At 42.7% G+C, this 21,488-nt stretch overlaps 1 protein-coding gene across 27 annotated transcripts in view; it reads left to right on the top strand.

Annotated features, from left to right (window-relative positions):
• Nucleotides 1–21,488, top strand: part of PTPRT (protein tyrosine phosphatase receptor type T) — a 461,815-nt gene that overhangs the window by 407,445 nt on the left and 32,882 nt on the right. For 10 of the 27 annotated variants that reach the window (XM_074605564.1, XM_074605554.1, XM_074605549.1 and 7 more), the window contains 4 exons: nucleotides 78–226; nucleotides 6,527–6,604; nucleotides 6,804–6,851; nucleotides 16,070–16,257. In XM_074605564.1, coding sequence (XP_074461665.1) covers nucleotides 78–226; nucleotides 6,527–6,604; nucleotides 6,804–6,851; nucleotides 16,070–16,257 — 463 coding nt within the window. The remainder of the gene's footprint in view (nucleotides 1–77; nucleotides 227–6,526; nucleotides 6,605–6,803; nucleotides 6,852–16,069; nucleotides 16,258–21,488) is intronic. The other 17 variants (XM_074605555.1, XM_074605551.1, XM_074605550.1 and 14 more) reach the window with 5 other exon arrangements.

Genomic DNA, 21,488 nt, shown 5'->3' with positions numbered 1-21,488 from the left:
AAAATATTTTATCGTTGCTTTGTTTTTAACGAGGGAAAACTGACCTTGATTTCTCCCCTCTTCAAAATACCCTAAAGGAAGCTAGCCAAGAAGCAGAAGGAGACTCAGACCAGTACGCAGAGGGAGATGGGTCCCGTGGCTACTTCCGACAAGACCTCTACCAAACTCAGTGCTGTTCACAATGAAGAAGCTTTTTCTTCCAGCTGCCAAGATGTTAATGGATTCAGTAAGTTTAACTTGCTTGCAATGGATATGTCCCCCTTGGAGAGCTCTGGGTTCTTAAAAGGACCTATTCCTATGGGCACAGTATTGAGGAGCTAGGAGTGACAGAGATCATTGCAGAAGCTCGCGAGAAATCAGTTCTCTGAAATGTCTCTGACACTGACCCTATTTTAACTGTCAGATAGGTGGAGAGCATTCCGTCTGACTCTAAATCTACTGAGAATAATTTATAAAGTCTGTTCTAATAGCTACATCAGACAATCAAAAAGGCACATGTTTATTTGTTCTTCAGAAGTATTTTTTCCTTTGTGAGTAGAGGAGTCAGATCAAATCACTTAGCTGACTTGTAGGATAAAATAACATTTTCTGTATGAAATGGTTATGAAAGAAGGCATGGTCTCGTGCTTAGAGAACTGGAATGGAAAGATAGCATTTCTTCTTTTGTCTGTGTCCTCGGTTTATTCTTCACATGAGTTCAGTAAAACTAATCTTGGTTAATACGTGTAAGTCACTCGGACCTCTGTAGCTGGAAGAGTTTTGTGGGTAAAGCAGCACAAAGTCATACATTAGCCTTGCTAGATCCAGATTGAGTGCATGGTGGATTGCATGGTGGATTTGTAAACTTTTTCGTATTAAATAAATTTTAACTTAGACACTATGGGAATGTCACTCCTTCTTTTGACACTTAGCCTGCTAGTTTGAACAGGGAACAGCTCTGAAACACAAGTACGTACTAAAACTCTTTTGTCTTTCTGAAACTTCTTTAATGAAGTGTTTTTTCCCCTAATTACTAACATGGTAGTGCTTATGGCACAAAACGTGTTTTGTCGTTGAGACCTTCGTACTCTCAGGTTGAGTGGGACAGGCTGAGTGAATTCTTCTTTTCCCTCTATCTGTAGGTCATGTCAAATTCCATCTGCATGCCTTGCTCCTGCCACTCTGTGTAACTTACCTGTGAGATGGATAAATAGGTGTTTGGGACCGTCAAGGCTAGCAGTGAACTCTTCTCTCTGATATTAAATTGACTTGAGTCAAGATCTAATTTTCTCAGGGGCTGAGTAGTTCTGTCTCCTAAAGAAGACAGCAAGAGTTGTCAGTGGTTCATATCTTTGAAAGACAGGATAGCAGAGGACAGCATCGTAAGAGACATCCTAGAAACAGCAAAGGTAGCGTGTTTAAAATGTATGGGGAAAATTAAGTTTTTAACACTTTCTTCACAATGTGGTTTTTAAAAAGTTCTGGGATGTTTTTTTCCAACCAGAAAATAAGAGAAGAGATGAGCTTGAAATGTGACCTCATTTTTTTTTCCCCCTTGGTATTTTGAGAGACTAATTAAAACAGCTGAGTCATTTACTTGAAATGGCAACTGTAGAAAATATGTTGTATCTAATTTTGTAAAAAAGCATCTCTCCAGGTTCAGGTTTTTTTAATCAGTTAGTCCTTTGCTTGTCTGACATCACTGCAGATTTTATCACTACCTCTGTCTATAACAGCCTGTGTCAAGTCATGGGCTGATTCTTTTCTTTTTTTTTCCTCTTTATATCCATGAGAAACAATTACCCGTAAGCCTTCATGATTTCTCCACATTTTTTTACTGCCAAGTCCAGGATGCTGAGGTGTTGGAGGTAAGTTCACTTCTGTGCAGTAGCGTGCACATACTGATACAGGAATTCGATGTTAAAAAAAAAAAACACCTTTAGAGTTTAGTAGTTGAGGGTTTCTATACAGGCCTACTCTAACTTTTGAATAACATGATAGGATTACTTCTTAAACTTCCTGCTAACCAATAGAGTTTTACAGGGGGTTATCCATCCTAGTTTTTTTAAATCAGCTGTCTATCTTAAGCAGCAGTTAAATTTCTTCTTAAATTGTCCTTTTGCCTCCCAACCGAAAATAGCCCTTGCAGATATCTCACGAGGGTGGCCGTCCTCTCCATCTTGACCCTCAGTTATGGGAGCCCAATGTGGCTGTAGCAGTGATATAGAAAGACCCCTCTCCTTTCTGAAGAAAGTCCACCAAGAGCAGCTGAGTATTTTCAATGCCAAGATCACCTTGCTAGCTCACAAAAGCAATAACGTAGAACAAGACAGCTTGTTAAGTATGAAACCTCACAATTATTGAATGACTTGCAAACAAGTTTATCTCCAGTTGACAGTGTCCTTGCAGGGCATGTCCCCTTCCCTCCAGTTTTTCCTTCCTGTCCCAATAACTTTAATGACTTTTCAGACAGAACAAATTCCATGAGTCCCTGTAGAAGCTTTTTTCTTCCCATAGTCTCACTCTCTAGCTTGGCCACTGCTCTGCTCCTGCTGCAGGAGGACTTTTGCTGTTCTCGGGTGACCCCCTCCTGCTGTAGCTTCCCCGTTTGCTGCCTGTTACCCCACAGGGAGCTCCCACTGACGGGTCACTGAAGGAGCAGTGTCCCCCTCATCATAGCGGGTGCTACCCACCACTCTGCATCAGGAGGGACACCAAAAGTGAGCAGCTGCCTTTGTGCTTATCAGCCCCTCCTTTCCCGACGGGGCACAGACCTGGGTGCTTTTACAGGCAATTCTGAAAGTAACGGCAATTCTGTCACCACTAAGAGTTACTGTCCTCCTGGCTCTGCTGTTAGGAAAAATGTGGATTTCTTCACCTACTCCATCTCACTGCTTTAGGGGGAAGTGCTTATATTTTCAATATAAACTCGTGCAGATGGTGTCATCCATAACCTCGTGCTGTCTGGGTGCAGTGGAGTCCTTTGTGGAGGCCAGCGCGGTGCTCAGGAGCACACAGTCCTGTTGGACGTTGATAGTTTTGAATTTCGTCATTTGGCAGAGGTGTTTATTATCAAATGTAATTACATTCTGGAAGATCTGTATCTTCTGTGCTGGAAAAGGGAGACCTCAGGTCTTGCTGAGAATGGAAGAGAAATAGGCATTTATTTTTCCCGGCCCAAAGCAAAACCCCTCATCCCTCTTTCCGTTCTACACTGTTATTTGTTATTCAGGCAGAACTTACTGCTACATACAGGAGTTTAGCCGAAGAGATTATATGGACTCAGCCGCTGCCTCTGGCACCATATGGAATCAGAATAGGTATTTGCTAAAAGATAAATTAGTCCATGGATATTCCAGTTTGTCTGGTTTTACCCAGGGATTATGTGGAGGTGAAGCAGGCTCATCATAGTTGTTCATTTTCTCAAATATCTTGCTTTCTAAAAAATAAAAATACATCCTAAATCCATTAAAGGTAGGTGCTGGTGCTTGCAGCGTTTGAGCCAGCTCCTCAGCCTGCAGGAATGTTTGGAAAGCAGAGGCCTTTTCCTCCGAGTGGCACAGCGCAGTCCCGTGTAGGGAGTGACTCGCTGCAGGCTTAGCATGAAACAAGATGACAAATCGAAGGCAAGGTGGGCCTAAAGTCACCCACGGCATCTGTGCAGTGACCAGGAGGGTGTGCAAGGGCTTGTTATTGCACATGAATTGCGCGCAATTTGGCAGCCCGTCCGTGTGATGGGAGAAGCAGTAGGGCATCATCTTAGCAGTGATGCACTAATGGTACATCCCGCGCAAAGGACCTGCTCTTCTGGCTTTGTGATGATAAAATCCCATGGATGGGCCTTGTCCCGGAGAATGCCATGTCACCAGCATAGCCATCTTGGCATCCTTGGGGGGTTTCTGGCAGGAACTGTTTGATTCTGAGGATTTAATCTCTTAAAATGCAGCCCGTTTTGCTAGAGACTGACTTATTAGGGTGTGCTTAGCTTTTGTGACATCTCCGCTTGGGAGGACACTGCTTCCCAGACAACCTTCAGGAGTGAGACTGGTACGGATTAGGTGGATAGCTTTTATGTTCCAGGCAGAAGCGCAGTTTGAAGACAGCACTTTGGAAGCTGTAGGGATCTGAGTTTTGCATTAGTGGGCACTACTAGTGGGTGCAGTTACCAAGTTAGTGTGCTTTTACTAGCAGGAGCAAGGAGATAAGAGGAAGAGGTCGGTAAGTGGCACTCAGGGTGTTAAGGATCGCTTTTAACCAAGAAACATCTAAATCCACACCTTTCCATCTCCTGCATGTTTTTGTGATGAATGAAATGGAAAAGTCTTCAGATTTGCTGTGAGTCACAACAGACAATTACATCAAGATCTAGTTCTTATTCCTACCCCATAGATCACTTCCACTCTTACGTTACCTGCTGAGTGCAGTCCAAGGACTTGTAGAATTATGACCATGAGATGTTTTCTTTAGTGAAAAATTCTCAAATGAATTAAAAAAAAAAGAGAAAAAAGCCAAATTTCATCAAAGGCATAGAAGGAAAAAATACCAAAATCCCTCTTACTGGTTTTCGTACTGGTTTGTGGGACTTTTGTGGGGTTTGCTAGTTCAGAAAATCTTATAAAAAGTAAAGGAGAATTATTTTCGGAATAGGAAGGAGCCTCCAGCATTCTGCATGACTAGAGGGGTCCGTGTGGCCTCACGTGCCGCTCCAGGGACTACAAAGAGAATTTTTAACGAAGTCGTAACGTCTACCCTGATGTGAAATCCTCTCTGGAAGTGTTTCCCGTGATTGCACACACTAGTGCTTGTACGAACCTCTGGTTAGGCAGCAGCACTGTGTGCGCGTCTCTCATCGTACAAACCACTACCCGACTGATTTTGGGAGTGAGCTCTCCAAAGTCTTGGGAAACTTGTTTTTTGGTGTTGTTTTTTTTTTTTTTCCTCCCGCTTCTGAATCTAGAAATCATCTCCCTGTCTTAAAAATACGGTTCATTTCCCAAACCTCAGTTGGTAACATTTTTAATCAAACTCATTGAAGTGAGGTGTGTATCTCCAGCTGCCTGCGTAATTTATCGGTAGTGATTCCTGGAAAGGCAGTATGGCCCACCGAGTTCTTTTATACTCCCAAATTTCAGAAAATCTGAGTCCTGCTCCAGGCCCTGACTGTTGACTTGCTGTGTGACCCCAGGCAAACAAATTTTATGTATCTGTAAAAGTGGCCACGGTCCAAGTACAGTAAGAGGAGGGTCAGACTTAGGCTGCAAACACAGGGGAGAAAGTACAAGAGGCCCCACAGAAGAGATGCTTTATGGCTCGAAGGGAGCTGGGGCAGAACTCCAGCAGACTAAGCTGTGAGAAATTTGATTATTTTAATGTCTTTTCAAGTGGTGTATGTCTGAAAACATGGCGGGAGAATGCAGAATGACAGTGAGTTCATTTACTAGATGATTATGAACTGCTTAGGAAGTAATTCTGCTGACTTTAGGAAACTCCCTACCTAGTCTAGTGACTACTTTGGTTCAGCCCATAGAATAACTTGAAAATTTTAAGTGGTGTTTGCTCTAGAGATACAAAAATTGCTTCTGAAATTACTTTGATGTATACTGGGTTTTATCTACTTCTATTGGATTATGGAATAGTTTTTCCTGTGTTATCTATTGTCATCTTTCTGATGTACTGAGATCTGTATTAGCTTGTTTCCCAACATTTTGAGGAGATAAATAAATGCCTGTAACTCTATGAGTGAATGCAGAATGATAACAAAAGAATACGCCTTCAGAAATGATGGATTACCATAAGAATGTACATGTATGCTGTTGTAGATATAAACCAGCCTCATAAATTTACTATCAAGAGAAGAATCTACTGTGAAGACTTTGAGCCCATCCTCCTTTCCATAAATATTTGATTAATATGGAAATAATTTGTGGATTCTTGTCCAGAGAAAGCTAATGCTTTGATGGGAGAAAGCAGGGATGCTTGTCCTGCTGAAAGAACCCAGCTCACAGGGGAAAGGATTATAGGATTTGCTACGAACAGATCTGGGTTGGAGAACAAGTCCTTTGTTACCTTGTATTGTTTTAACAACAAAAAAAATTGCTACCCCACCTGTGTATTTGTGTGGTACTAGCATACGTTGTGTTTGAGCAGGCTTATTTTACTGTGGATACTGCATTTGGTTCTCTGTAGTTTGTATTTTGGGGGTCGTTTGTAAGAGTCTTTCTCCTAGAGACAAAAACATAAGTTTGTTCCTTTGGTTAAAAAAAAAGGATATCTAGAATATAGTCCTATATGTGTATCCTGTGTAGGAACACATTGATTTACAATAACTATAATACTATATTTGGGGTCTGGAGTGCTTATATTAAAGAAAATCCATCATGATGACAATGTAATAAATGTAATATGCATGTCGAGATGAAAAATATAATTCATTTTGATAAGCCTTATATATCCCATATTACTGTGTTCTTTGAGGAACATTCTCCCTGTTCTCTTTCTCTCTCTTAATATACGTCTAAAGTCTTTTCCTTATGTCTTTCCTACCTAGCATCACCCTCTCCTTGTTCATTTTCTGTCCAAAGCAAAACCCTTCAGAGCAAATCTTTGTTGAATTCCTACTACTCAGGTACTAGTGCCAGACTTTTCTTTCATTTCTAAATTTTCTTTGCTTTTGTACGTTTCCCAATATTGACCTATAGACTGAATCTTCCGAGTGTGAGATACAGCTAACCTTGTTTTCATTTTTTGTAACTTTTTTTCCTGTTGATCTTCTGTTGATTTCCATTGATCCGTGTCGTGTGGGTGAACGGAAATCCATCTCAAAGTATCATCAGACACTGTTCCATCGACCACGCTGTTAGGTAAGAAGACAGGTATGGTGTACTGCACTTCATTGGAGAGCAAACACTTCATTGCATCCTGAAAATAACTCGGCACTGTTGGGCTGGGCTCCAAGATCATAATTAATCCTGTGGTCATGTGTTGTGTTAATTGCCTTTTGTTTCTTTCGTGCTTTATTATTGTTATTAATTGATATTGTATTTTTTTTTTTAAAGGAAAGAACAGTTCAAAAATTAAGGTTTAGGAGTTCTGTCAAGTATTTGTTATTTCTTCTTGTGGATGGGATTTGATGTTCTGGGACAAATTCCCACGTGCCACCTTGCTTCGGCTTAGTTTTGACTCGCGTAGATGGTTGTGCCTGTGCAGCTGGCATAGGATCAGAGAATGGTTTGGGTTGGAAGGGACCTTTAAAGGCCATCTAGTCCAACCCCCTGCAATGAGCAGGGACATCTTCAACTCAGTCAGGTGGCTCAGAGCCCCGTCCAACCTGGTCTTGAATGTTTCCAGGGATGGGGCGTCCACCACCTCTCTGGGCAGTCTCTCACCACCCTCAGTGGAAAATATTTCTTCCTTATGTCTAGTCTGAATCTTCCCTCTTTTACTCTAAAGCCATTACCCCTTGTCCTGTGAGTGAGGCGCTGCTGGGTGTGCCTCAGGGCTTGGAAATGTAAGTGAGCATTTGCATGTCCAAAGCAGGTGGGAGCTTACAGTTTTGGACTCAGTATAAAGGTTATTTGGAGAAACTGGAGGCTGGATTTGGGCAAGTGGCCTCATACATTCTGGGTACGCTGAGAGTTAAGTGCTAAATAGTCAAGCATTTTGGTATAGGTTTGAGAGGATAACAAAAAAGCAGGTTCTGAGAGGCGGAGGGCGTTCTCTGGCTGCTGGGAACTTTAGAGAGAGGTGTTAGCGTTCAACAGCTCTAAAAATTAGCTTTTCTTGTTCAGATGATAAATAAAGTATCTGGTGTGCAGCTCGTAGGTTTGAGATTTTTAAAAATAATATGTTTTTACAGTAAGTTAACAGAGACAGCAGAATTGGCAGAAACTGTTAGCTGATAAAAGAAGTTATCCGTAAACTTACTGGAGGTGTACTCTTGGAAGTGAGTAATAACAGCCTACAACTTCAGGCACTCCCTGGAGGATGCTGCCTGCGCGTGGAATTTGAAGAAGGCAATTCCTCTGCTATGAATCAGAAAGATGATGTGTGGTTGATCAGAATCTAACCAGTGGTATTTATCAGACCTGTCATTTTGGATTATCTACAGTAAATGTTCACTTCCAGGCACAGTAATCTACCGTGGCTGCTTTAAACATTACTCTGGGCATGTTGAAGGCCCACAGTTAGACCAGGAAGAAATTACAAGCGATCGCTTAAGTGCCTTGGCTCGCAGACTAACAGCCGGGGCGCAGAGGCTTGGAGGGACTGCCACAATGCACGTGTTCACCCTGCTATCTATCAAAATGCTGACGGCAATGGATGAGCCCTCTTTCAACCAGGTGGGGAAGGAAAGGAGTCCTTTTTCCAGAAGGTTTATTCTCATTTCCCAGAGTCTCAGCATTGTCAACAGAAAAGTCTGAAGGTAGATTTATCTTTTGGCTATACTTTAGAACCAGGGCCCAGACCTGCAGTTTACTGGAAGATGTCCAACTGCTCTCGGTCTGGTACTCGCCATCCATGAAAAACAGACCCTCGTTTGAGGGAGGTTTTTTCCTCGCTCTGTCCCGATGAGGAGAATTACGGTGTGAACCACACACTTCCTAATCTGAAGCTCAAGGAGCCATAGACGGATTCAATCTGTACTTCTCATGGGAAAGCAAAAGCCAAAAAAGTCTCCAAAACTTTCAAAATTCCAAATTTTAGAGAGAAAAAAGAGGAAATAGGAATAAAACTGTGCTTATGTATTCAAAACTCTTTCACACTTAAATTCTACTAACCACTATATCTGAGTAAGGATCAATATCCCTGTTTTACACATGAGAATTTAAGTACAGAGCACTTTTAAAACATGATTTACACAGACTGGTCACCCCCCCCCCCCAGTTCCATCTGAATTTAACAGCCACAGATGCTGTGAAACAGCCCTTGGCGCTGAAGAAATATGACTTGGAGACAAAACACAACATTGGCGTTCTGGCTTCTCGGACAGATTCCCCAGACATTGGCTGTTGCTGTATGAGCAAACTAAGTTTCATTTTTGACGTTTATTAATATTCGTTCCTGGGAAAGAAAAAGAGATCTTAAGAAGGGCATCAGTCATCCCACTACCAATATCCGTGTTTGGGCACTACCTGCAGTTCAGTGCTATTTGTTCCCATCTGTTATGCCTTCTGCTAATAAATGTTCTGTATCTGTGATAGCGGATGACTCCCTAGGCTTGGCTGTGACATGATTTGTTGATAGTAAGATATAGGGGATTTTGGTTTTTCCTCTGCCCGTGCTTGATTAATACTGTTTTATGTAATGCATGTTTTTAGCTCCATAATTTTCTCTCCCAGTTGCAGACAACACTGGATTTAAATGTTTCGCGCAAGCGTCTTCACTAGAGAAGCGAATATTTAGTATTAGCAAGTAAAGGAGGTAGATTTCCCTTCAGCAAGGCCCATGTTGTACCAGCACTGTAAAGCCTGAATGGGCAGCAGTACAACCTTAAAGGTTGATTTTGGAGAAAACGTGCATGGCCAGTAGCTTTCAAAGATGTTCAGCAGATGTCGTCAGGGCAGTCTCTTCGAGGGACTCAGCACGTCCTTCCCTTGCATCTGTTAACATCTCCCAGCAGTGTGTAAGGACATTTACCCCTGTTCCTATTTCAGCTACTCAAGAGGATCCTAACAAGAGTCGCTGCCCTCCAGAGAGGATGAGGACTGTAGAGCCTTGCCATGCCTTGCAGATGGTTGGAACAAGCAGGGAAAGCTCCCTGTCGTGAAGTCTCACACAAAAACTGGCTTCTGCTTAGACATAGAAATTTGCCCTGAATTTCAGTCTTCTCTAGCTTGGACGGGCTTTTGCCCATGCGTAATCAATCTGCTGCAAGTATATATCCAGCCGGGTGTTTGAACAACTAAAGAGATACTAAGAAGCTGACATTGCTGCTTTAGCAAGTGTCACCATTACTGGCTTTTTCCATTGCGAGATGAGTTATTTTTATGCATCAGAAGCTCGAAAATCAATGGCTTGATCTGTTCTGTTGTGTCTGCAGCCTCCCAGGCCATGTCAGCCTCCCAGGCGCTGTGGGGGAGGCTTTCACACCGGTTCGCTGGGCTAACGTTGGCCTGCAGCAGAATGAGCGACGGCGGCACGTGCCCTTGTAGGCTGTTGCTTGAGCTGAATTTCTCTTACGTTTCTTTCTGCCTGCAGACGATCAGGTGGCTTGGAAAACTTCTTCCAGTCTTTAGTGTCTTCTATCTTTGTGTGCTGCTTTGAAGTCGCTAATATTTTTTCAGGTGTAACTAATGAATTGCTGTGTAAGGTGGGTAGATCTGACGGCCGCTTTTCACCAAGTAGGTAAAGAGAGGTTTGACTTGGTGAGATCCGCGCATTCGAAGAGCTGCAGTGTTACACGTGTACCCCATAGTCCCCAGTCTTAGCCCACCTCACCAAAGCATCTTCCTTGCGTCTCTAAGAGGGTTTTCCTCTGTGCTAGCTGTTGAAAAAAAAATGCATGCAATAGTTTTTTTATAAGATTAGAATACACTTGTGTAAGATGTTTACCGAGCGATTCTTAAAAATCTCTTTAGAATCTAGAGAAAATTAGTTTCTCCAGCCTTTTTTTTTATTATTATTATGCACGTGTGGCTTATTCATAGGCTTTAAAATGAAAGATGCATCCTCTGCTCTCTGTCAAACCTCGTGTCAGAAAGCTTTTTGTTAAGGAACGTGCCTTTTTATAGGGCAGTTGATATCATTAGACAAATGGTGTTTTAACTTTGGTTTGCCATACCACTCTATTGTATATAGCATATTATAGCTGGATATTTATCATATAATAATGCCTTGATGCACACAAAAAAGCGAATTAATTTTACCAGCTTGCATCATATCCCTAGTGTAAGGGGAGGAGATATTAGCCATGCTGTAGTCATCCTTGGAAGATGTCAAATAATTGACAACCCTTACTGTAGTGTAGAGAGACTGGATCTGTGGGTAATTAAATCCATCACAAACACCACTCAAAATGTAATTTATTTTGTGCAAAGGATGTCTTACCACGTTACACACTTGCCAAGGCTAAGAGAATAAAAATATACGCAGAGATGATAGGCCTGTCATTTCAGACGCAAGAAGGAATTCGTCGATATTAAAGCAAAAGTTATGAAAGAAACTTCTCTACATCTACAGGGTGACGCGCCAGTGCAGCGTTGCTTTTAGTTGTTTGAGGCATACATTAGTTTTCTGGTCAGAAAGCAGCGTCGTGCTCTGTGTCCAGGTACCTATCTCTCAGATTAACAAAACTATGTTTCCGGAACAAGATGATATCTATAAAAGGATCTAAAGTTTCAATCCCAGAGGTGCTCTGGATGAGCAGGTCCCCTCCCAGCAGCTGTACTGGGACGTTGCACAGGGGTCTGATCCTACAGAGCCACCTCCAAGCTGGAAATCTAATTTCTCAGCTGCTCTTCATCTCATCCATGACATCTATGGAGGAGTTTATCAGTTTTGCTGTGGAGGGAGACATATTTATTTTACTTGTCTGGGTAGCAACAAAAGTATATAATACGAGGTGTTGTAGCAGCAGGCAAGCAATAATATCTCACCCTCAGGGTTACTCATCAGCCGGGGAAGGATGGCACCTGGCTGGCCTCTGCTTCAGCTTCTCTCTGCTGCTGGACTCCCTTCTCTTTCTCTTGGCAGAAGAAGACCTCAGAGTTTGCTTCAGCAAGTTCATGAGTATTTCTCCAGCAAAGAGGAGAGTCACAAGAAGCACCATTTTCACAAGCAGGAAGTTTGTGACTGTTAAAAGTGGAGTCAACGTTGTTAAATTTGATTATCTGCTGTTGCGCACTAAACAGATAAGCTGAGATGCCTGAAGGGTTTCCCAAGCAAGCTAGTTATGTGAGAGCCGGTGAATCATTGATTTAATGTCTTATACAGAATTTCAGGGTATTCTGATTTCAGGGTATTCTGTGAACTCGTAGGCTGATAATGCAAGTGTCAGCTTCCAGGTATCAAAATATCTGCATTGGCAACGGACACCTCAGTACGGGGAGTAAGAGTCTTGCATGAAAAGGGTTAACAGTCAAGCTGACAACATATTTTCCTATTGCAACCTGCTAATATTAGAAGATCCTCTTATAAATAGCGTGTTTCCAGCAACATGCAGAATAACCTGGTTTATTTACAGATGCACAAAAAAAAAAATGTAGAAAATTGGAAGCGGTTCTAGGAAGGAACCAGAGCCCTGAACAGCCTGCCCTAATGAGACTTCAGAAGCTCGCAATTGATTTACTTTATCAAAGAGAAACTGAAGAAGTGATTTGATCAGTGCCTGCCTGGGTCAAGATTTCAAATGCTCAGAGGGCTCTTTAATCTAACAGAAGGTATAATAAGATTCAGCGCCTGCAAGTCGAAGCTAAGCAAAATCAAATTGCAATTAAGAAATGTTTAGACAGCAAGGGTAATTAACCGTTGCCACAACTTTTGGGGTCAGAATGGAATCACCATCTCTTGAAATGTTTTAATTTGGATTATTTCTTGGAACTCTATTCCACCTTTGGTATGCAATGAAATATGGTGGTACGTGTTCCCATGAAAAAAATGAGGACATACGACTAGAAATAAGTTGTGCATATGAAATGTAATCCAAAAAAACTGTGATGCACGATTCTGTATGTTTAGTAGTTTCTAAGTATTAGAGTGAATTATTTCAAGCATCGTTCAAAAAAAATAACCTTATTTTCTTGATTTGCTATTTTCACTGAAAACTCATAGAAGGCACAGATGCTTTAGAGGCACTGCCGAAACTTTAGTGAAAGTCTTGGCCATATTGTCCTACAGACTCATCCCTTGCAAGGGAATGGGGCATCTTTGGGAGAAGGGGATGGAGAGGAGGGACTATGGAAACTTTCCGTGACTTGCCTGTAGTGCAACAATTAAAGCCAAAGTCTGACTTTGCGGAGGGGCTGGCATTTTTGTTGTCTTTTCCAGTAATACGGTGACAAAAGGAATGAGATGTGGTTTATAGCTGCAACCTGCAGGAAGAGCAAGGCCTGTTTGCAAGCCCTCCAAAGATTCTTTTGGTTGATTGTCCTCATGAGAGGTCGGTTTGCTGCTACCTCCCCTCCTACCTGCATTTTAAATTGTTCACAAAATTGCTGTAAGCGACACATCTTGTGAGAAGGTGTCGTGCCTTGCTTGAGCGCCTCGTTAACCGTGCTCAGGTTCAGGCTCGTGGTGTGATTAGACGGAGAAGGAACAATATGTTTCATGCAGCAGGCTTTATTAGCAGAACATATGAATGCTGGGCTCCCTTCATACTCCATAAAAGCCCCTTCGCTCTTTCCTTGGCTCAGATAAAATGCTGGTGCGAATAACAGACAGCCGTCCTGAGCTGGTGCCAATGTGGGTTTTCTTTCAGGTAGCGCAGAGACCATTCAAGATGTGTTTGTTACAGACATCCAGAGGAGGGGATCTTCTGCCGAGCTCCAGCTCTGTATGTCATTGGGTTGAGAGTAGGATGGCCCAGATTGTGTGATGCTTTTTTTAAGCAGAACCACACGGGTGGGTGCGAAGCACACAGTGGGATGCCACGGGCCGTGCTGTGAGAGCTGTTACTACAGTCTATGCCATGTTTTATCTGTCTGACCAAAGAGACCAGCAGCCCAGTTGTCACTATGAACTCAAAGGCCAGAGTCAGAGCCAGAAGAGCTTCTTCTGGTTCCAGGTTCATAACGCAGGTGCCTAACTTTGAGGGGAAAGTTATTCTGGAAAGGAGGGGGCACCATTTTTCTGGCCTTCACCTCTCCCTGTGAGATATCTCTCTGAGAAGAGAGCCAAGTATACCAGAATTAACGGATCTGATGAAGAGAGAAATTAATAATTGCCTGCAATGGAGCTGGGTGATCTGAGCTACATTGCACAAGTAGCCTGTGCTCTGCGTGTGCCCTTACTGTATTAGCGCTAGAACCGCACATTAGTTTTAAGACTCCCTCTCGAATAGGGATATAGTAATGTTTTTTAATTGGGGCTGATAAAAACGTGGCTTTACTTGTAGGTTCCTCCGAGAAGCCAATTGTGAAATTGGGTTTGTATTAAACCTAATGATGGAAAATTAAGCGTAGTACGTCTGTCGGAAATGGTCCGCAATAAAAATCTTCTCCTCTCCATTACAGGAGGTTAATAGGGAATAGGGGAGGAAAGATGCACTGGGAAAGCGAATCCAACTAGGGGAATTAATAAGCCTTGAAATTCCCTCTGTTCAGAGTTCTCACACTGTCATTAGTTGGAGCATTAGGGATGATTATACAAATGCTTTGGATGTTACTCTTCCTTAAATCCCAAATTTATTCACATTTTGTATCTGAGGGTTGCTTCGCTAGAGCCATAGCTCTGTAAATCTCCTGAGTGTCCTGGGGATGTGACTGTGTTGATGAGAACCTGGGAGTCAGAAATCCTTAAATTCAGTAGCCTAATCTTCAGAGCAGATGACCACTTTGTGCTAATTTCAGAAGTGGGATGTGTTCAGCATCTCTGATAATTCAGCCACCAGACCTCTTGGTCTCACACCAGAGATCAGCTTGCCCTGCGGCAGCATCCACTGCTGGCATCCCTTTCTCCTTCTCATAGTCCTGCGAATCCAAAACAGAGCGTCTCACCGTCGTGGTGTCTTCTCCCTAATACAGCAGCAAGCCAGCCAAGGCTTTGTTTGTCACGTTTTGTCACGCCGTTGGTTTGCCAGCTGATGGGAAGGTGGGCTAATGCCCTCATGGGTCTGCTCCCACCCAGCTTCGCAGGGAGGGACAGCGGCAGAGACCCTGACTGCTCCCGATCGCGACTCCACGGCGATTTCTCAAGGATAGCAATGTTTACAATAGCATTCTGGCCCTATTTCTGCCTCACAAAAATCACCCTGAAATTGCAATTTGATTTATGTATTCTTTATCCCTTCAAAAACATGACTGCGGTATTGCTGACAAGGGATAGTGTTTAGGCTCTGTCAGTAAGCTTTCTGTGAGGAACGAGCCGCGTGTGTGCAGTCTTAAGGGGTTTTTAGGAACAGTCTGAGGGAGATGTATTTTCTGTTTGCTAATACCTTGGGTTTGGGTAAGACCAGAAAGAATTGATGCAGGCTGTTCAGGTCTGTATGTGCGAAAGAACCCAAGCATCTCAGATGCCTGTAGTTATAGGAAAACCAATGGTTTACTTGGCCAGCTATTTAAATTTGGTCAACTCTGGTAAATAAGAAACTAAATTTTTCATTTAATCTGAGTTTCTGTTGTTAAAAATAACTATTGTGACAGTCAATTATTTGGTTACTTAAGCTGTTTTCTGTTAGTTCTCGAGGAATATTTTGTTGAGTGTATGCGTAGTGCTGGGGATATAAGAGGTTACAGTTCCATCTGCATGGTGAGAGGGATTTTTTTTAAATCCTTTTCTTTCAACAAAGAAACTTTTTCTGTTAAGTTTATGTATCTGAAATTTAAGTTTCTGCATGGAAGTTGACTATATTTTTATGCTGGTTTATTCTTTCTGATAATATTATGTCTTTGTAATTGACATAGAAATTTCAGGCCTGAACTAGCAGAGCAGTTTAATTTGCCTCTAACGTGCTGCGTGGCTTATTTGAAATGCTAATCATTTGTTTGCTATTAACTTGGGCCTCTTTCAGTTATCTCCTATTGTACACCCCAAATCCTGCTTGAATATCGTGCTCATCTGTATGTATCTTTCAGTCATGTTCTTTGCAGGTTTGTGGAAAAAGGTATGTCGTTTGATTGGAGTCGTTATGCAGAGCTCACCCGTACAAAATGTGCTGTTTTGCTCTCTGTGCTGTATCCTCGTTAGCCTGATAGGCTCTTTGCTCTATTTTCCATCTCTTTGGGTTTGTCTCCTTGACACAAAAAAAATATTCAAGCGTGATTTAGTCTTTGTAGGCAGCTGTAGGCAAGCGTGCGTTTCCTACTTATTTCTTTACTTTCTTTTGCCTGCACCAACCTATGGGGTGGTGGAGAAACAAATAAACAAACGGAGGAAGAATGGGAGTGGAAATACCAGATAGGTGAAAGCTTCTTTTGCCTCCCTGTCTTTAACACAGACAGTAGCCATGGAGAGATGACCCAGCCAACCCTGACTATCCAGACCCACCCGTACCGGAGCTGTGAGCCGGTGGAAATGTCCTACCCCCGGGGGCAGTTCCAGCCAGCCATCCGAGTGGCCGACCTGCTGCAGCACATCACCCAGATGAAGCGAGGACAGGGCTATGGATTTAAAGAGGAGTATGAGGTGAGAGGAACCTTCGCTTACATGAATGAGTAGAGATGTTGCACTCGCAAAGGGTGGGTGCCTGGGAGGGGAGAATAGCTGTTTTTAAGAGCTTCTTTTCCTTAATTCACTTACCCTCTTAATCCTTTCCTTTCTCCATCTTATTTCTGTTTATGAGGGTAGGATTTTACAGCGCTAGCAATCTCTGGTGGCACTCTAGTCCAAAGAGAAGGTGTTTATTGCAGCAGTAAGAACGTGACGTTGTGCTCATCCATTAGCACATGCCCTCTCTCCCATAAAGAGCAGACGGTAAATATTTAACAGGTGCTGAACTCAACGAAGGACTTGGAGTCCCATAGTCCCTTACTTATTGTTGTGTTTTCATTGACGCTCGTGCAAGCCGGGCTTTGAGAAAAGGAAGGGGTTTTCCTTCAGCTTGTTGGGAGCTCCGAATACTCTGTAACAATTGATCAAATTAAATCACAGCGTAATGACCTGAATGCAGACTTGTGAAGGCAAAGGCAGGAATCCTGTGTAGCTTAAATGAAAGTGGAGTTTTCCAGTATGCTCAAACCTCTGGCTTGGAATATGTTCAACCGATGTGCTCTTCCAACGCCATGTGAAGAGAGAAGCAAAAAGTAAGCTGCAAAAACGAAAGCAGCCCTCCTCTTCCCCCCAAGCTGGAATGACCAGGAATGTAATCCAAATGAGAAGAAACATGACATCGGGGAGGAGTTAGAAGAAGAATACACTTTTAGAGGAGAAAGAACAGAAAAGGGAAATAACATCAAACATATGTGAGACTTTGCTCTAGCAAGCGATAATTATAATGAACGTAGTAAGCTTGTGGGAAGGCAATAAGCAATTAATATGTATAGTGGCGTTAAAACTGCTTAAAAATAACGTAACAGCTGTGAAAAATAAGTTACTTAATGAAAACAGCTCACTTTTCCACCCTGCAAGTAAGAGTCCGTGGGGTTTGTATCACTGATGCTGGGTTTTGCTGTAATTGAGAGGCAATCTTTTCCTGGTCGTCACCAGGGAGTATTTTTTTAATCAGGTGGCGTCAAAGACTGTCATAACAAATGTTTCTGGTAACTGTATGTTAACCAGATCTAGTCACTCCTGCCCCACCATCAAGCACGCTAATTAAACTATCAATATAGAGAGCTCTATTTAATATTGAAAAAGGGTAATAATTCTCTTAAGGGATTTACTTAGCCCCCCCTTGGCCTCCATTTCCATGAACAGTACCCAAAACTACATTCAGCTCAATTACAGATGCCCTAAGATCTAGTTCTTGATGTTCAAGAAGAAAACAGGTGCTGGCATATATGTAATTTTCTGGCACTGGCATTGGTAATTATCAAAATAACACATTAGCATGAAAAATGTCAGTGCAACTTTCAGCTCCGCAAGTTCTGCCTTTCCCAGAAAGTGCTATCTACATACGTATATAATGACGATGACATTATATAGATTTGCATAATTCCTTTCTTTACAAGAAATAGCCTGGAGAATGCCACAAGCTCTCAAATCACATGGGCCGTTCTACCCTTCCATCAGAGGTAATTGCCCGCCGTAGCAGTCGTTTTCAGTGGTGAAATTTGGGTTTCAGAGCATGGGGCGCAGGCAGCGCTTCGGCTCCAAACAGCTTTCAGCCCCCACCAGCAACACCACAAACGTGGGGAGGATGTCAAGGAGCGTTAAAACTCCCGGAAGGTGGGAGGTTTAAGTTGGCTGAGTGGCGTCTCAGGCTGGAATCTGGAGGAGCACGAAGCTGCAAAACTGGCTTGGCAAAATGTTTTGCAGAACGGTTGAAAAAAAATTAAAAAACAATTTGATGTCTCTTTTAAAATGTGTTTTCATACATTAATGCCAGCGTCACCTGCTGGCATTAATGTTTGGTTTGGTTTTTTTTCTTCTCAGGAGCTGATTTTCTACTTACTTTGCAAATTGATAGCATAAATTACAGCCTGTTTAGTGACATGTTACCAAATAATTTTACTCTCACGAAAAATCACTTTGAACGGAGCGTATCAGTCACACATGACAAGCTCTTATCTCTGTACATTCTCATCTCCAGTCAGTAACCTGGAAATTGCATTCAATATTTGTTTAAAAAACACCTTCACCTACAGACCATTAGAGCAGAGGCCACAAGTTTTACCGAGGGCATCTAGAAAAATGCTTCTGGTGCTTGCATCGCGCACGTACCTCCCCATGGAGATGAAAAGCAGGATGTGATTGTGTAAGTGGTGTCGCTGCCGGTGTGAAATGGATGATAACTGTGTGTGAAGGTGGGAATCCGTCAGCACTTGCCGTCTGGGGGTTATTTTGGGGCTGGCTGCGGCACCTGAGGCCAAAGTGTGACTTGAGACTTTTTGGCTGCTGCTTCTGTTTGGCAATAAAACTTGTAGACACGCAAGAGAAAAATATATCACTGGCACTGGATGTAGATAGCGCTGTTTGGGATTAGGCATAGCTGTAAACATTTAAACGGGACATGTTTAAATGTCACCTATTCCTTTCTCAGAACATATCAGCCCTGATTTGTTGCGAGCCGCGGAACCAGTCCCACAGACTTAATGCGGGCCCCAATTACTGGCTAGGAAGATAATAAGCTTAAGCATCCAAACTCATTTTCCAATATGATTTAGGACGTCACTAAAGTACATTCTCCTGCTGCCTTACTGAGCCCATTTAGGTATTTTGGCTTTTGTGGCTCCTTCCTCAAGCACTTAGCATCGAGGGGCTTCAGCTGATGGAAGTCACCTCTGGATTTTAACCGTTTCATTTCTGGCTGGCTCCACACCTTCTCTCTGGTCAAAAGCCTAGATCCTGTGGTTCGGGCTACGACATAACATTGCAAAAGGTTTGGCAGCGGGGTGTTACCGTAGACGCTGTCCTTGGACAATGTTGGCTTACGGCTTTGCTAGAAACTGGAATGGGGAACCGAACGGGCTGAAATATTTCTTTTCAGTTTTTTTTTCTTTTTTTTTTTTTAGTCCAAAGCAGTTTCTTAACCCTGGTCACAGCAGAGTTGTGGGAACGGTTCTGCTGCCACCGTTGGGAGGGTGGTGGGTGCGGGGAGAGGGCCAGGGCTCTGTGGCAGGCGTCGAGATGAGCAGCAAGGCTTTTAATTGATGTTGTTGCCTTTGGCGGCAATACTGCGGCATTGGGGTAGATCAGCGCAAATGAATGATTCAAGTTTGCGTATTTAAATTAAAAACAAACAGCAAACTAACTAAATGCATCCATTGGAAATTTAAATTGACGTGCAATAAGCCTCAGTTTAATGGGAACGCTTTAGTTCTGTTTGGGCTGTGTTGCCTAGAAAGCTTGATTGAGATGAAGCTGACTTTTGAGATCTAGCCTTGTAATTTCAGGTAAAAATTGGATCAATTTAGTTTAAAAAGCATCGTTGTAACAGAAGTTCTACTACTGGGGAGATATTTCAGTATAAATTTTACAAAACTTCTCGAAAAGAAGCAAAGTAAAAAGAAGCCTGAAAATCAAGTCCAGATTTTTGAACACTGAAATTTTGCTGTTAACAAATCAAAGAAAGAAGGGGGGGCCTTTCCTGTGGAATGCAGATCAAATACCAATGCAAGAGGGATCTATTCTGATTTACCATTGCTGATAACGCAGAGAGAAACAGAAATATTAACCCTTTTTGCTGTTATAGAGATACTTATTGTACAAACTAAAACTGAAGGAACAAACCATTAGGTACGCTCCTGTTTCTGGATGCAGCCGAATTCTACTTGATGGGGTTGCCTTGTATTTCTGATGCAGTTTCAATTCTTGGTGCTGCATTTTTAGGGATCTGACAGAAAAATTATTTGTGCTGTACCCCCCGTGTACCTGCAGTTACTCCAATTTGTTCATCTGGTGTGTATTAAACTTCGGGTACAGCTCTGCAAAGGCGGTTTGTGTTCCTCACCAGCCAGAGCTGTGCTTCCTCTCTTCAGAGGGGGACAGTTCTGTGAAAAGCAGAGATTTCTCTGGTATTGAATGAGATGAAAAATCACGGACTCTTAAATCTTCGGAGGCTATATCAGGCAAATATAAAAAACATCAATTTCAATGGAGAATTTCATGTTCAAATCACATGAAAGGATAGGATTTGTTGACAAGGGATTTATTGGACCTGAATATATTTTCTTTGGCTTCTCCCACATGGAAATCACGAGAAAGGATCTTCCTCTTCAGGTTCTTTTTCCTCTTCTTTTCCCTCGTCTTTTCAGATGGCTGTGGTTAGATGTCTAATGACTTGCCATTCTCTGGTCAATCTGCTGTAATTTGATATTAGTGGAAAAATAAGGCATCTTTTTCCTCAGTCTTTGAAGATGAAAATGAACCTTCCTCACCTCTTTTCTTTTACTCGGGGATTTTTTTGTTGTGTGTGGGTTTGTTGGTTGGTTGGTTTGTGGGTTTTTGTTTTTTTTTTGCTCAGGAGATGAGCTGCTATTTGGAAACAGCTGTCTGTAAAGGAAATATATGTGTGATCAAAGCCCTCACCAATTACAGAGTTGTTACTCTTTCTCCTGGGCTTTTGAAAAAGAACTCGCTGTCCCTGTCTTCTGTCAGCAAAGCTCCTGGCAGTGCTGCAATGCCTGACATTTTCTGTCCTGGAGCCCCTTTGGGGGAAATTCACAGCGATCTGGTCTGCCAGGGGTTTGCTCATATTAAGTTTAATTGTAATGTCGGTGTTGTAGATCCTAATAATTGTGTCTCTCTGCTGTTGCATTCAGGCGCTGTAATAGAGCTGGATGGCTTTTGAAGATGAATATAAATTCATTTTCTAGCACAGCTGTGTCAAACTACCCGCTGCTACCTAAGGCAGATTCGAGTCTACAATGATTGTGGTATAAAAACCCTGCAATTCCCTAGGGACCATAAATAATACAATTTATAATGTTACTGTTGTTTTTAGTAATGTAGGATTGTGTTAGGGAGTCGATCTCGGAAGAGGCAGATCTCCAGAGGAAATCCAGTGGGAGTTGGTCCTCTCCTGCCCTGTGTTTTGGGCAGAAGTCCCGGCACCGGCGCTTTGCAGATCCTGGCTTTCCTTCCATCCCGTTGGGATGCCGGCGATACCCGGGAGCTGGTGCCGCTGCTGTTCCAGCAGAAAGCACTGCAGTGCCTGCACGTTCATCTGCCTCCACTGCCATCCCCGGCCGTCCCGAGGCGGGGAGAGGGACCATCCCGCTCACGGGCAGCCCTTCCAAGCAAGGCAAGACCGTCCT

The sequence above is a fragment of the Larus michahellis genome, chromosome 12 (assembly GCF_964199755.1).
Source record: "Larus michahellis chromosome 12, bLarMic1.1, whole genome shotgun sequence".
Taxonomy (NCBI): Eukaryota; Metazoa; Chordata; class Aves; order Charadriiformes; family Laridae; genus Larus; species Larus michahellis.
Note: the sequence above shows the minus strand (reverse complement) of the source record. Positions and strands in the feature narration are given on the sequence as shown.